Source organism: Hemitrygon akajei, chromosome 3, assembly GCF_048418815.1.
Source record: "Hemitrygon akajei chromosome 3, sHemAka1.3, whole genome shotgun sequence".
Lineage (NCBI taxonomy): Eukaryota > Metazoa > Chordata > Chondrichthyes > Myliobatiformes > Dasyatidae > Hemitrygon > Hemitrygon akajei.
This window is the reverse complement of record NC_133126.1, coordinates 155,862,034-155,876,415: the sequence shown is the minus strand read 5'-3', so window position 1 is coordinate 155,876,415 and position 14,382 is coordinate 155,862,034. Positions and strand designations below refer to the sequence as shown.

Below are 14,382 nucleotides of genomic sequence, written 5' to 3'. Positions count from 1 at the left end.
ACAATTTGAAAAATTAATTAAGCACTATGTTCAAATCCGCATCCTGAGAATGTGTCATTAACCTGGTAGTTGTAAATACCAGCATAATGAGGATGATACAGCCAACGTATATCAATCATACTAAATTTATCCTTGAGAAAAGGATAAATATATTACAAGGGAATAAAATGCCCTTTTGATATCCTTATAAAAGTAATAACAAAATATTTCAAGTTTAGGCTATGTTGAGTTAGATGAACTTCACTACAATGGTGACAAGGTTTTCATAATTGTGTCATGAGAATTTGTGTTACTAATGAGGAAAAAGAGGCACTTTAGTTAATCTGGCAAGAAGAGAATAGGGCTTTGGTACAAATCCAGTCTCTTCCAAACCTGGTCCACATAAGATCAACACTCACCAAAACCTACATGAATAGTGCATAATGGAAAGTGTTCAAGAGAAAATAATATAAGAGAAAGTAATTTTCAAAAGGGACCTTTGCGATAGAAGATAAAAACACTAAAGAAATATTAAATACTATCTATTTAAATTGTTGACTTACTCATTCCATTTTTCAAAGGAGAGATAACTTCCATATTTTGTCTGGGAACTCGCAGAGAGTTTGTGTCAATAAAATAAGTTGTGCCACTTGGCTTTCCTTTGTCTCCTTCGATTTCCATTGGAGTGCTCCCATCATCTCTCTCCAACAGCATCCCAATAGCTGTTGGAAAGTCTGCCTTTAAAAGAAAGGTTAGCTCACAATACATTTCCAAGATAAAATATACATTGGCTAATTCCCTCTTCCCTTACTGTTTACTCCGTGGAATTGCAAATGTTTGTGTGGATTTGATCAAGGATAGTAACAACTTACCTTTGGACAATCTTCACCAGCATAGCCTGCTCTAACAGTGTATGATCCAATGTCAAACACAAGGGCACCAACCTCATCTGCAAAACAAAATTAAAGTGGCATATTAAATAACATTACAGAGATAACTAACAATATATAAAGATGTATTATGAAGATGCATATTAATGAAGCAAAATTCTATTTTAGAGTATTCAATTTCTATAAAAATCAGAAGGCATCACCTACATACACTAAATAGCTTATACTCATCAGTCTAAGTAACGAGAAAGAAGGTGCAATTTATTAAATTTAAATACAGTTGCTGTAACATGCTAAATACCAAAGCTCAGTGTTTACCATGATGCTCAATGCTACAAAAAAATGAAACTCCACCTCTGAAGCTGGATAGTTCTTAACCTGAATAACAGATGTGGGGTTAGGATGGGGAGGTGGAAGCTCAGAGCTTGTGATTAGAAACGGTCAGAAAGAGCAAATCCAGGAATGGATACTTTAATGGTTTATGGAGTTAGAAGTGAAATTGGGCACATCTGAACATATCAAATTCTGTGCTTACGATGAGCAGTCATTGATGGATCAGCTAAAGATGACAGAATCTAGAAAACACTAAAAAATTATTCCTGTGATGTCCCCTCAATGCCAGTTTTATTGAGGCTCCTTTCCGCCAGTTAAAACTTGCTTTCATGTCAAAGGCAGTCACTCTCACCTTATGAAATGAGTTCTTCAATTCATACCTGGACAAGCCTGTAAAGAGATCTGTTGGAGTGATCCAACCAAACCCAGAAAGCTAATACCAGGAAGTACTGCTTATCTTACAAGGAAAGATCAGACAAGCGGAACTTGCATCCTCTCGAATTTAGAAAAGTAAGGAGAGGGTATTAGTTTGATAAATGCTGGGCCCCCACTAACCATCGCATGGTGTGGAGAGAATGCTTCTGATAACAGAATCTAAAACTATAGGCCATTGCTTTAGAGCATGCGATTGTCATTTAGGGCAGATGAGGTGAACATTTTTCTCTTATAGGATTGTGAATCTTACATACTCTCTTCCTCAACAGCATGTATGAATATTTTTAAGTAGTGGAAGGTAGATACTTGAAAAGCAAAGTACCAAATTTTACCAAAGGTTGGACAGAGGTAGAGTTGATAAGATCGTTATAGTTTGAACAACCATGATTTTAAATGGCAGCGCAGACTTGAGAAACTGATTGGTCTATTCTTCCTCTGAACAAATAGGCTTGTATAGCATGCAAGGCCACTTGACAGTACCATCAACAAAATCTGCAGTCACAAATATATGTTGGCAAATTTCTTTTTTTTAATATTTTGCTATCTGCAAGCAATCTTCATTATTCTACATTTTGTAATATCCTTTATATTGCCTTAAAGGACATGGATAAGCCTTTCCAATTCTCCGGATTCCAAAGGATTGCCAGACAATAATAATCAGATTCAGATTAGTATCACTGGCATATGTTGTGAAATTTGTTGTTTTACCATAGCACTACAGTGCAATTCATAAAAACTAAGTTACAATAAGAAATATGCATAAAAAGTAAATTAGTGCAAAAAAAAACCAAAATAGTGAGGTAGCTTTCATGGGTTCGTGGACTATTTAGAAAGTTGATGGCAGAGGTAAAGATTCAAGATCCAAGTACATTCATTATCAAAGAATGTATAAATTATACAACCTGGAGATTTGCTCACAGATAGCCACAAAGCAAGAGACCTGAAAGAACCCAATTTAAAGAAAAAAAGAATAAAACTAAAAGACCAGTAAGAGAAAGTCAAATTACAAAAAAAACGAAGCAACACCCGCAAACAATTGAAGTAAACAACAGCATCCCAAACCAAAAACTAGAGCTCAGCTCTGAACCCGGAGTAGGCTCAAAGCTTCACCTATCAGTTCAGCATATTAGCAGGAACGTAGCACTGCAGCTGGGCCAGTTTTTATAGCCTCAGTGCAATGCAGTTTATCATCTCAGGGAAGCAGTTCCTAAAAGATTGAGTGTGTCTCTATAGTAGTGGTCACCAACCTTTTTAAGCCCAAGATCCCCTACATTGGCCTTAGTGAAAGGCAAGATCGACCCCAGATCAATTAGTTACACACGTGCACACAGGGGCAGAAAAGACTGGAAGTAAAACCCCGCAACCCGTTAGTAGAAATAATGTATGAACACCAGGGGTCACCACCTTTTGCACCGTGAACCGGTTTAATATTGACAATATTCATGTGGATCAGCTGACCGGGGGGGGGGGGGGAGGGGTGTTAAACACGACCGGAATACAGCGATACTCGAAGCAGTTCCAGTTTATTCCGCAATTTAGTTTTCACGGCTCTCGGCACTTAACTTCTGTCCCGCTTGCTCACGTTTTTTCTGCTCACAAAACTCAGTGGGTTTGTCTTTAACTGCAGGGTGCTTGGACTCAAGGTACCGAAGCAGTTTTGAGTGCTTCACTGCCTCATTAGACAGCCTCCGGACCTGAACTCCAGCCTCCCGCCCGCCACCAGATGCCTTGGCCAGGTGCAACTGGTCGCAGATGGGGTGAGAGGACAAGGTCGGGGCGAAGGTTCCCGTGCTGGGGCCGCGGCGGTCACAGTCCGGTGAGAGAGTGAGCGACCAAGCGAGGAGTACGACAGGGCGCGCACCCCCCCCCCTCCCGCCCCCGTAGGATCTATCAGCCAACAAAAGTTTGTTTCAGTAGATCGTAGCGAGGTAGCTGCTCGGCTACTTACAAAACCCTGAGCCCGAATAGGGTCGTCTGCGAATATTTTAGCACCGGGTTCCCCATGAACATTCGGTGTGGTGAACAGGTTCAGAGGCGGCGCCCATCTGTCCGCGCTGCAGGCCAGTAGCAACGGCACTTCTCGCTGGTTACCCAAGGCCAACTAGTGATCTCCGGCACTAGGGTATCACTGCGTTTAGTCGACTGATGACTTCACGTGGGTTCAAGTTCAACAGTGACAGGGAATGAGGAAAGGTGCAGCTGACTCATATTGTTTCCTGGCGGCCCGGTGGTTGGGGACCACTGAAGTACACTGTGTAGTGCGTGGTGGGGGAGCTACATGCATGCGCACTGGGCAGAAAGAACGGAACTAAAACCCTGCAACCCGGAAACAATCTCTCAACAGTACTTGTGTATTTATTTTTCTTTTTTTGGGGATCTACTGGGAAAGTCTCAAAGATCGACAAGTCGATCACAATCGACGGGTTGGCAACCACTACTCTACAGGCTCCAGTGCCATTTCCCTGATAGTAACAATGAGAAGAGGACATGACCAGGGTGATGTGGTCTTTAATAATGGATACCGCCATTTTGAAATATCACCTATTGAAGATGCTGTCATTGCTGGGGAGGCTACTGCCCATAGTAGAACTGGCTGAGTTTACAACACTCTGCAGCTTTTTCTGATCCTGTGCAGTGGCCGCTCTTTACCAGACTGTGATACAACCAATTAGATTGCTCTCCATGGTACATCTGTAGAAATTTGCTGGACTTTGGTAACATACCAAAACTGTTCAAACCCCAAATGAAGTATAGCCACTGATGTGCCTTGTTTGTAACTGCATCAACATTGGTCCAGAATAGACCTTCAGAGAAGATGACACCAGGAACTTGAAACTGCTCAACCTGATGATCTGCTCACTGCTGATCCCTCAATGAGGACTGATGCGTGTTCCATTTTCTCGTTTCCCTTCCTGAAGTCCATAACCAATTCCTTAGTCGTACTAATGTTAAGTGCAAGGCTGCTATTGCAGCATTACCCAACCAGCTGATCTATTTCACTCCAGTACACCTTCTTGTCACCATTTGAGATTTTGTCAGCAGTTATGTCATTGGCAAATTTATAGATGGTGTTTGATCTGTGTACACACAGTCATGGGTGCAGAGAAAGCATAACAGAGTGAGCTAAGCATGCATCCTTCAGTTGCACTGCTGTTGATTGTCAGCGAGATGTTTCCAATCCACTCTGACTGCAGTCTGTTGATGACAAAATCAATGATCCAGTTGCAGAGGGAGGTGCAGAAGCACAGGTTTTGAAACTTGATTAGTACTGAGCAGCCAGATGCAGGTATTGCTGTTGTCCAGGTGGTCATAAGCATGTGGAGAACCAGTGAGAATGCAGCCGCTATAAACCTATTGGGACATTAGGCAAATTGCAGAGGGTCCTGATCCTTGCTTAAGCAGCAGTTGACTATGGCCATGACCAACCTCTCAAAGCTCTTCGCCACAGCAGGTGTGTGCAATTGAAAGATGACCATTGAGGCAACCCACCCTTCTCTTCTTAGGCACCCTTTGTAGTGGGTGGAAACCTCCGACTGCAGCAGTGAGAAATTGAAGATATCCTTGAACACTCCTGCCAGTTGGTTGGTACTGGCTTTCAGTGTACAGGTACCAGGTACACCATCGGGGCCTGATCCCTTGCCGGGGTTCACCCTCTTGAGGGATATTCTAACCTTGGCCTCTGAGACACAGATCACAGGGATTCAGGCAGGAGTAATTTTATTCTCCCTTTCAAATCATGCATAAAAAGCATTGAGATCATCTGAGAGTGAAGCATCACACCCTTGGTTTCACCTTGTAGGAAATAATTGCCTGCAAATCCTACCAGAGCTGACATGCATCCAATTCTGTCTCTGAGTTCAAATAGAATTGTTTATTCACTCTTAAAATAGCCGTCTGAAGGTCATACTTGGACTTTTTGAACAGTTCTGAATCACTGGTTTTGAATGCCACAAATCTAGACCTCAGCATACCGTGTAAATCTCCTTGGCTTTTGGTTTGGTATATCCAGTATGTTCTCAAAGGCACACACCTATTCACATAGGCCTTGAAATCAGTAATAACTATGGCATATTCATTTAGACTTGAAGATGAATCCTTGAATGTTGTCTAATCTGCCTATTCAAAACAGTCCTGCAGGTGTTCCTGTCTCCCTTGATCATACCTTTGTGGTCCTTACCAGTGGTGCTGCGACTCTCAATCTCTGCCTGTGCGGCAGGAGAAGTACTACAACAATCTCAATATCCTACAAGTTAAAGAACTGAAATATCAGCAGTCCACAACTCTCCCTGCCACTGAGGCACCTCAAGAAAATAGCCTCCATCATTAAAGACCCTTCCAATTAGGGACATTACCACCACAGGAGCACAGACTCAAGTGTTTTAAAGAACAGCTTCTTCCCCTCCGCCGTAAGATTCTGAACAGTGCAAGAAAACTACCTCGTTGTTTGTCTTTTGCACTATTTATTTTGTAACTTACAGCATTTGTCTTGTACTGTATTACTGCCACAAGACAACAAACCACAACGTCAGTGAGATTAAATGATTCTGACTCCAGTTGGATAGACGTAATAGTGTATTCCAGTGTAAACAGCCTGCTGCGATTACTTGTAAACTTGTAATTGTACTTCAGAATCACAAGGGCTCCAGTAGAATTTTTCAAATTCAATACAATCAATTTACTCCTAGTAGTCTTAAATTATGGCAAGTTATTTTCAAGTGTAAACCTTGTTCATGTGAAAAGAGCCCAGCCCTCAGAAGCTTTGAGTTGGCTTCCTACAACACAGTTCAACACATCGATTCCTTTCTTTCACCAAGGTGGATGGGCAAATCAAATGGCTTCAAAGCAGCCGGTTCCAGGGGAGAGCGAGATTAATTCGGCCCTTGAATCGATCCCGCTACAATCTGTTGCCGAGAGTGCGCCCTCACATATCGCCGGGCCATGCCTGTACTCTCCCATTCTTCTAGCCGGCAAGGCTGGGTTGAGCAGAGCCGGGTCAGGCCTACACCCGTCAGGCTTCCTCCCAGCACAGGGCAAACCACCCAAACTTGGGCCAGACCTACACCCATGTACACTTCCCGAGTCGACTGCCGCTCCTCACCTCCTCCATACACGCCGCCACTCATCACTGCTGCTCCCGCAGAAACGCTGGTTCCAGAAAATCCCTTGGACACTGATCACACGCCGGGAAACAGAAAGCCACAGCCGAATACACACTGAAAAACCGCTCCTGGCAACAAAGATCACTGAGTGGTCAGCCAGGACCAATCCAAAGCGATGAGAGGGAAGCCTAACGTGTGTGACGTGAGTGAAGGCCAATAGCAATAGAGATTGTAATGACGACCCGCCTATTACTAGCGTCGCTCAAACTTTGCCAGCCAATCACGCGGACGCCGTCGCAGGTGGTGGGTGGAAAATATACTCGTACGCGAAGATGAGTAGTTTTCAGTGTGCCGCGAAAAAGTTTTTTAAAAACTATACGTTAAACAAGAGCTGAGCATGAATAGAGACAAAGACAATGGAGAGAGAAAATAAGGAACTTGCTTCTTCTGGAGTGTCAGAGTCTGAAGGTCCAGCTGATAAAATTATATAAAATAATGAGAGGAAATCCTGAGGAAATTAAGTGAGGACTGGGCATGTCAAGCAATAGAGGGCATATAGCTTTAAGATGAGACAGGGAAAGCTTAAAAGAGATGTGTAAGTTGTTTTTTATACAGCATGAAGTAAGTGTCTGGAATGCTCTGTGAGGTAGCCGAAAGCGGGGGGGGGGGGGGGAGTGGAATTTAATACAATAATGGCATTTAGACAGACCATGAACATTCAAGGGGATGGAGGCAATTGGGTTATGTGGAGGTAGATAACATTCATTTAGCACTGGGTTGGCACTGACATTCTGGGCCGAAGGGTCTGTCTTTGAGCTGTTATGTCTAAGGGAAGGAAATAAGATTACAAAAGGAATAATGCAGTTATGATAAAAGGATAAACAGTTGTTCTGAAGGAAGTTTAAGTGGAATAACTAGAATTTGTACTATTATTTGTCTAATAAGATAGAGGCATTTGTGAGAATCTAAAATATTGCTGCTAGAATTTATAAAGTGCATAATAGAAAAGTAAAATACTGCCTTTAGCATAGAAGCCATGTACAGAGAGGTCTAAATGGGCTATGGTTGAAAATTTAAGTTACAGAATCGGGTTTATTATCATTGGCATATGTTGTGAAACTTGCTTTGTGGCAGCAGTACAGTGCAATACATAAAAAGCTACTAAGTTACAATAAGAAATATATATATGTACATTTTATATATAAATTTCTACATGTGTGCAGTGAAGAGCAATTATATAAATATATATATACAGTGTGTGTGTGCCTGTATATATAATAAATGAATGGTGCAAAAAGCGAGCAAACTAGTGTGATACTGTTTACAGGTTCATGGACTCTGGTTGATGGTGATGGGGAAGAAGTGGTTCCTAAAATGCTGAGTGTGTGCCATTGGGCTTCTGTAGCTCCTGCCTGAAGGTAGTAATAAGAACTGGACACGTCCTGGGTAGTGGGGGGGGGGGGGGGTCTTTAATGATGGATGGCGCCTTTTTGAGGCATCAGCTTTTGAAGATGTTGTCAACAGTGAGGATTCTAGTCCACCTTGATGAAGTCCAGGGTCATAGGTGTTGACTGACAGAATGGATTCCACAAAGTGTTTGCTTAAGTTGTGTGTGGTCTCCCTACTGTGGACAAAAATTCCTTCTCCATGAGCAGAGAATAGAATATATTAAGGAGAAATAACTACAAGTTAAACATGATTTTATATAGAAGCAGTGTTTGGTAGCAGATGGTTAGAAGGAAGAAAATAAACGTGTTGGAATTCTATGACCTACACATGCACTTTAAGGTACTATAAGAAGGGAAGGAAATATTAGAGGAGATTGAGGAGACAGAGAAATCAAGGAAGGAAACAATATTGGAAGCAAAAGTTCTGAAATTTTCCATTTTGCAGCAAATCAACATAAATACATTCATTAACTTATTTGAAATTTTGAGTAAGGTTGAAACAAAGAATATCTGAATAACTACAAGAAATTAATAGTCAAAGGAGAAATACAGGCATAGGTTCAGCTGGCCAGAGAAGGCTGGCAAGGAAAGGACATAGTTAGACTTCAAGGAATATATGGAGAGTTCGCTGTTCTAGTGGGTGGTGTTAATTATTTGAATGTTCATTTCCTAAATGCAGCAAATCTAGCACTTTTCAGATGTTGCATTTTAAAGCTGACCCATTGGAGGTCATTTCTTACAGGCCATGTAAGCACTGCAGGTATTGTTTCAGAAACCGTACCTTCAAGGACATTGAGTGGCTTTGGGATTGCTTCGAGTCAATGGACTAGGTCATGTTCAAGGAGTCATTTGAGGACCTGAATAAATATGCCACAGTTGTTATGGACTTTATAAAGACTCTCTTGGATGAGTATATCCCCACAAAATCATTCAGAGTCTTCCACAACCAGAAGCCTGTGATGAACCAAGAGATTTGCAATCTTTGTCTAGTTTAATGGCTCTTCACTCAGCTCTAGAACATCTTGACAATGACATTTCTTACATCAGGATGCTCTTCATTGACCACAGCTTGGTATAAGCTCCAAGACCTATGTCTCGATACGTCCCTGTGTAACTGGATCCTCGACTTCCTCACTTGTAGACCCCAGTGAGTTTGGATTGGCAACAACACTTCCTCCACATCACCATCAGCACAGGTGAACCACAAGGTTGTGTGCTTCGCTTTATACCTATCACTATGCGGCTAAATATTTAAGTTGTTGACAACACCACTCTTATTGGTCGAATGATGATGTCAAATCGACATATAGGAAGGAGACTGCAAATCCAGATGAATAGTGCCTTGAAGACAACCTCTCACTCAATGTCAGCAAAACCACAGAGCTGATTATTGATTGCAGGAGGAGGAAACCAGAGCTCCATGACCTAGTCCCAATTTCAGAGTGGAGAGGGTCAACTTTAAATTCCTTGGTGTTTTATCAGAGGATCTGTCCTGCTACCAGCACATAAGTGCCATCACAAAGAAGGCCATGCGAGCAACCCTGCTTTCTTAGAAGTTCGCGAGAGTATTCCTTATTGGTTACATCACAGCCTGGGGTGGAAACACCAATGCCCTTGAATGGAAAATCCGACAAAGAGTGGTGGATACAGCCCAGTCCATCACAGGTGAAGCCCTCCCCACCACTGAGCACATTCACAAAAAGAGCAACCATGAGAAAGCACCATCTATCATCAAGGACCCCCACCATCCAGGCATGCTGTCTTCTCATTGCTGTTATTGAGAAGGAGATACAGCAGCCTTGGGTCCCACGCCATTAGGTTCAGGAACAGTTATTACCCCTCAATCATCAGGCTCCTAAACTAGTGTGAATAACTTCATTTATCTCAAATCTGAACTGCTTCCACAAGCTATGGACTAACTTTCAAGGACTCTACAACTCGAGTCCTCGGTATTATTTATATTTTTAAAATATGGACAGTTTGCTACTTTTACACTTTGCTTGTTTCTCAGTCTCCCTTTGTGTGGGGACTTTCATTGATTCTATTGTATTCCTTTGTTCTGTTGTGAATGCCTGCAAGAAAACGCATCTTAAAGTCATATATGGTGATATACGTGTACTTTGAAAATAAATTTACTTTGAACTCTGAACCTAATCAGTTTAAATTGCTTTGACAAAGTAACAAGAATAGGCAATTACATCCTTGGAGATGGCTCTTCCATCATTTGAATCACAGCAAATCTGCACGTAATTCCACCTGCCTTATAACTCTATATCCACATGTATTTAAAACTGAAGAATTACTTCCTGCTCTAGCTACGTCAGCTGTCTAGAGCAAAAGTCAAACATTCATTTAACTTCTTAGACAGCATTTGTGCCTGTTTAGCAGCTTTACACAGTCTTCTTTATGTACACCAAACTCTGAACATAACTTGTATACGGTGTAGTACCTAATTCTTCATTAGCTGCCAAAGAACAGCCTTAATGGAGTTTCCAAACTTTAAACCAAGTTTGAACTACAGTACATTTCAGCACAGATATGATGAGAAGTTGAGATCACAGGGGAGCAACAGTTTCCTTCTAATGAACTGAATGATTAGCTTTGGCAGAACCATTTTGCAATGACCATGAATCTTTGAACTCCAGATGAAGGGACCTCAAGTGTTCAGTGCTCCCAAATGCTCTTTCTCCATTTTGAAGTCAAAGGCAAGAGATTTTCATGAGTCAGTGAGGATGCTAATCATGTTTGCCTGATTATCTCTTGCATGGCACAGTTTAGAATAGAAAAGGTGTCACTCATGTGAAGGGCATGGCCTGTCCATCAGAGATGAATGAGTTTAAAAGAGGATTCATATTTCATCTTGCTTATCCTGTCAGTGGCTTTATAGGTTTTCATGAAGGTTGCATTGGGAGGAACTCTGAGTTGCTTGACATGGTAGTCTATGTCTCAGAATCTTATAGGAGGACTGGAATCACTGCTGCCCACCATGTCATAGGGGATGTGATGGATTCTCAAACATGCTTCTTCTATAGCTGGGCTAAGGCTTTATTGGTGTTCTGAAGGAGATTATGAATTTGAGTGTTGACATTTGCTTTCATTCAGAGCTGTCCACTGTGATATGGAGAGCAGCTGATATTTTCCAGCATCTCAGTGTGAACCTCCATTACAGGCGGCCATCTGGTAGAATACCTTTGCTTCATGCAAGTTGAGAGGAAGGCACATTCTCAATAAACAAATTTCTACGGAGTTTAAAAGTGCAGAATATACTTTCACATGTTGAAGTTCATCGCCATAGCATTGTTTCTGCAAAGCCTAATTGTCCAGATTATTAAAAGAAAATGTGTCAATGCTGACTTACAGGTTGGCTTCTGAATTCAAGCATGGGTAAGACTAAGTGAAGGAAGCTGCTATGCCAAGCCCTGGTTAAACCATACCCAGGGAACAATGAGGAGGTCTGAGAACTAAACCTGAGGAAAGGCCTTTCATCCTTGTAGGGAATACAGCATAGATTTACCAGAAGTGTAAAATTTGGACGTCAGCATTAATGATCAGTATGCAATGACTTGTACCATTCTTTGCAGATCATGATTTTCACTTTGCTTAGAATCTATTTTGCATATAGTTTTTATTCATCTAGTAGACTCAAAGTATTGAATGCAGGAGCATGGGATGTTATGTTGAATTTTTATAAGACCATAAGTCATAGGAGCAGAATTAGGCCATCTGGGCCATCGAGTCTACTCTGCCATTCCATCATGGCTGATCCTTTTTTTCAACCTACTCAACCCCAGTTCCCAGCCTTCTCCCCGTAACTTTGATGCCATGTCCAATCACGAACCTATCACTCTCTGCCTTAAATACATCCAATGACCTGGCCTCCACAACTGCATGTGGCAACAAATTCCACAAATTCACCACCCTTTGGCTAAAGAAATTTCTCTACATCTCTGTTTTGAAAGGGCACCCCTCTATCCTGAGGCTGTGCACTCTTGTCCTAGACTGTCCTACCATGGGAAACATCCTTTTCTCATCTACTCTGTCTAGGCCTTTCAACATTTGAAAGGTTTCAATGAGATCCCCCCTCATCCTTCTGAATTCCTGCGAGTACAGACCCTCTTATGATAAACCTTTCATTCCTGGAATCATCCTTGTGGACCTCCTCTGGACTCTGTCCGATGCCAGCACATCTGTTCTAAGATGAGGGGCCCAAAACTGTTCTCAATACTCAAGATGAGGCCTCACCAGTGCCTTATAAAGACTCCACATCACATCCTTGCCTTTGTATTCTAGACCTCTTGAAATAAATGCTAACATGGCATTTGCCTTCCTCACCACCAACTCAACCTGCAACTTAACCTTTAGGGTGTTCTGCACAAGGACTCCAAGTCCCTTTGCATCTCAGATTTTTGGATCTTCTCCCCATTTAGAAAATAGTCTGCACATTTATTTCTACTACCGAACTGCATGACCATGCATTTTCCAACATCATATTTCATTTGCCACTTTCTTGTCCATTCTCCTAATCTAAGTCCTTCTGCATCCTACCCATTTCCTCAGCACTACCTGCCCTTCCACCAATCTTCATATCATCTGCAAACATGGCAACAAAGCCATCTATTCCATCATTTAAATCATTTATATACAGCATAAAAAGAAGTGGTCCCAGAACTGACCCCTGCGGAACACCACTAGTCACTGGCAGCCAACCAGAAAAAGATCCTTTTATTCCCACTTGCTGCCTTCTACCAATCAGCCAATACGCTAACCTTATTAGTATCATTCCTGTAATATCATGGGCTCTTAACTTGGTAAGCAGCCTTGTGTGGCACCTTGTCAAAAGCCTTCTGAAAGTTCAAATATACAACATCCACTGCATCCCCATTATCTATCCTACTTGTAATCTCCTCAGAGAATTCCAACAGGTTCATCAGACAGGATTTTCCCTCAAGGAAACCATGCTGACTTGGCACTATCTTGTCCTGTGTCACTAAGTACTTCGTCACCTCATCCTTATAAGACATTGTTAAGGCCCAGTTTGGAGAATTGTGTGCAGTTTTGGTCACTTACCTACAAGAAAGATGTAAATAAGGTTGAAAGAGTGCAGAGAAAATTTACAAGGATGTTGTCAGGTCTGGAGGACCTGAGTTATAAGGGAAGTTTGAATAGATTAGGACTGTATTTGTTGGAATGTAGAAAACTGAGAGGAGATTTGATAGAGGTATACAAACTGAGAGGAGATTTGATAGAGGTATACAAATTATGAGGGGTATAGATAAGCCTTTTCTGCTAATGTTAGGTGGGACTACAACTAGAGATCATGGGTCAAGGGGGAAGGGTGAAAAGTTTAAGTGGAACATGAGGGGAAATTTCTTCACTCAGAGACTATGAGGGTGTGGAACGAGTTGCTAGTGCTGTATGCAAGCTCACTTTCAATGTTAAAGAGAAGTTTGGATAGGTACATGGATGGTAGGGGTATGGAGGGCTATGGTCCAGTGCAGGTCGATGGGAGCAGGCAGTTTAAATGACTTAGTATAGACTAGATGGGCTGAAGGGCCCGTTTCTGAGCTGTACTTTTCTAGGACTCTGTGACTCCAGTTGAAATAGTGAAGTTGTGAATTGCTGTGCAGTATTTCAGAAAAATCATTTAACTTTTACCAGCAGGGGGCATGTCTGTAATAGGGCAGAACATTAAAATAGACTGTTCATTTGAATTCTTATCCAATGACAAAGATTTTTATATGACAGTGCACTGACTTCATACAATGTTTCTTCTCTGCTGGGGAAACATTTGTTATTCAATACTTTGTCTTCCTGTCGTGCAGGGCTTCTGTTGCTCGGGATGTAAATTGTATGTTAATCCAGCTGCTACTCTGAATAAATTTCAAGACTATCATTGTTTGCTCTGCAAAGACACGGATATAAGAGGAAATGTGATTTAAAAAGACAAAGAGCTGTATTTATATGGCTCCTTTCACCACCTTGGGTCATTACAATCAATGAAGTAATTTTGAAATGACTGTAATCTGTAGCATCACAAATAACAAGAACTCATGAGGGTTCCCTTGTATTTGTATGGGTGCCACCATCAACTAGTTTAAATGTAACTACAGAGTGGAAACGGAGAAGCGAGTCCACCATTTTTATTTTAAATCCTATTTTAAAATGCTTCCTTTCATGTTAATGTGGAGTGGATGCGGT

The 14,382-nt window shown here is 41.7% G+C and overlaps 1 protein-coding gene across 1 annotated transcript in view; it reads right to left on the bottom strand.

Annotated features, from left to right (window-relative positions):
- actl6a (actin-like 6A) overlaps window positions 1-6,873 on the bottom strand; it is a 31,820-nt gene extending 24,947 nt beyond the window's left edge. The window contains exons 1-3 of the mRNA XM_073041130.1: window positions 6,736-6,873; window positions 852-928; window positions 543-717 (exon numbers count right to left, since the gene is read on the bottom strand). Of these exons, the coding sequence (XP_072897231.1) occupies window positions 543-717; window positions 852-928; window positions 6,736-6,760 (277 nt within the window). The 5' untranslated portion in view covers window positions 6,761-6,873. The remainder of the gene's footprint in view (window positions 1-542; window positions 718-851; window positions 929-6,735) is intronic.
- Window positions 6,874-14,382: the final 7,509 nt, after the last annotated feature.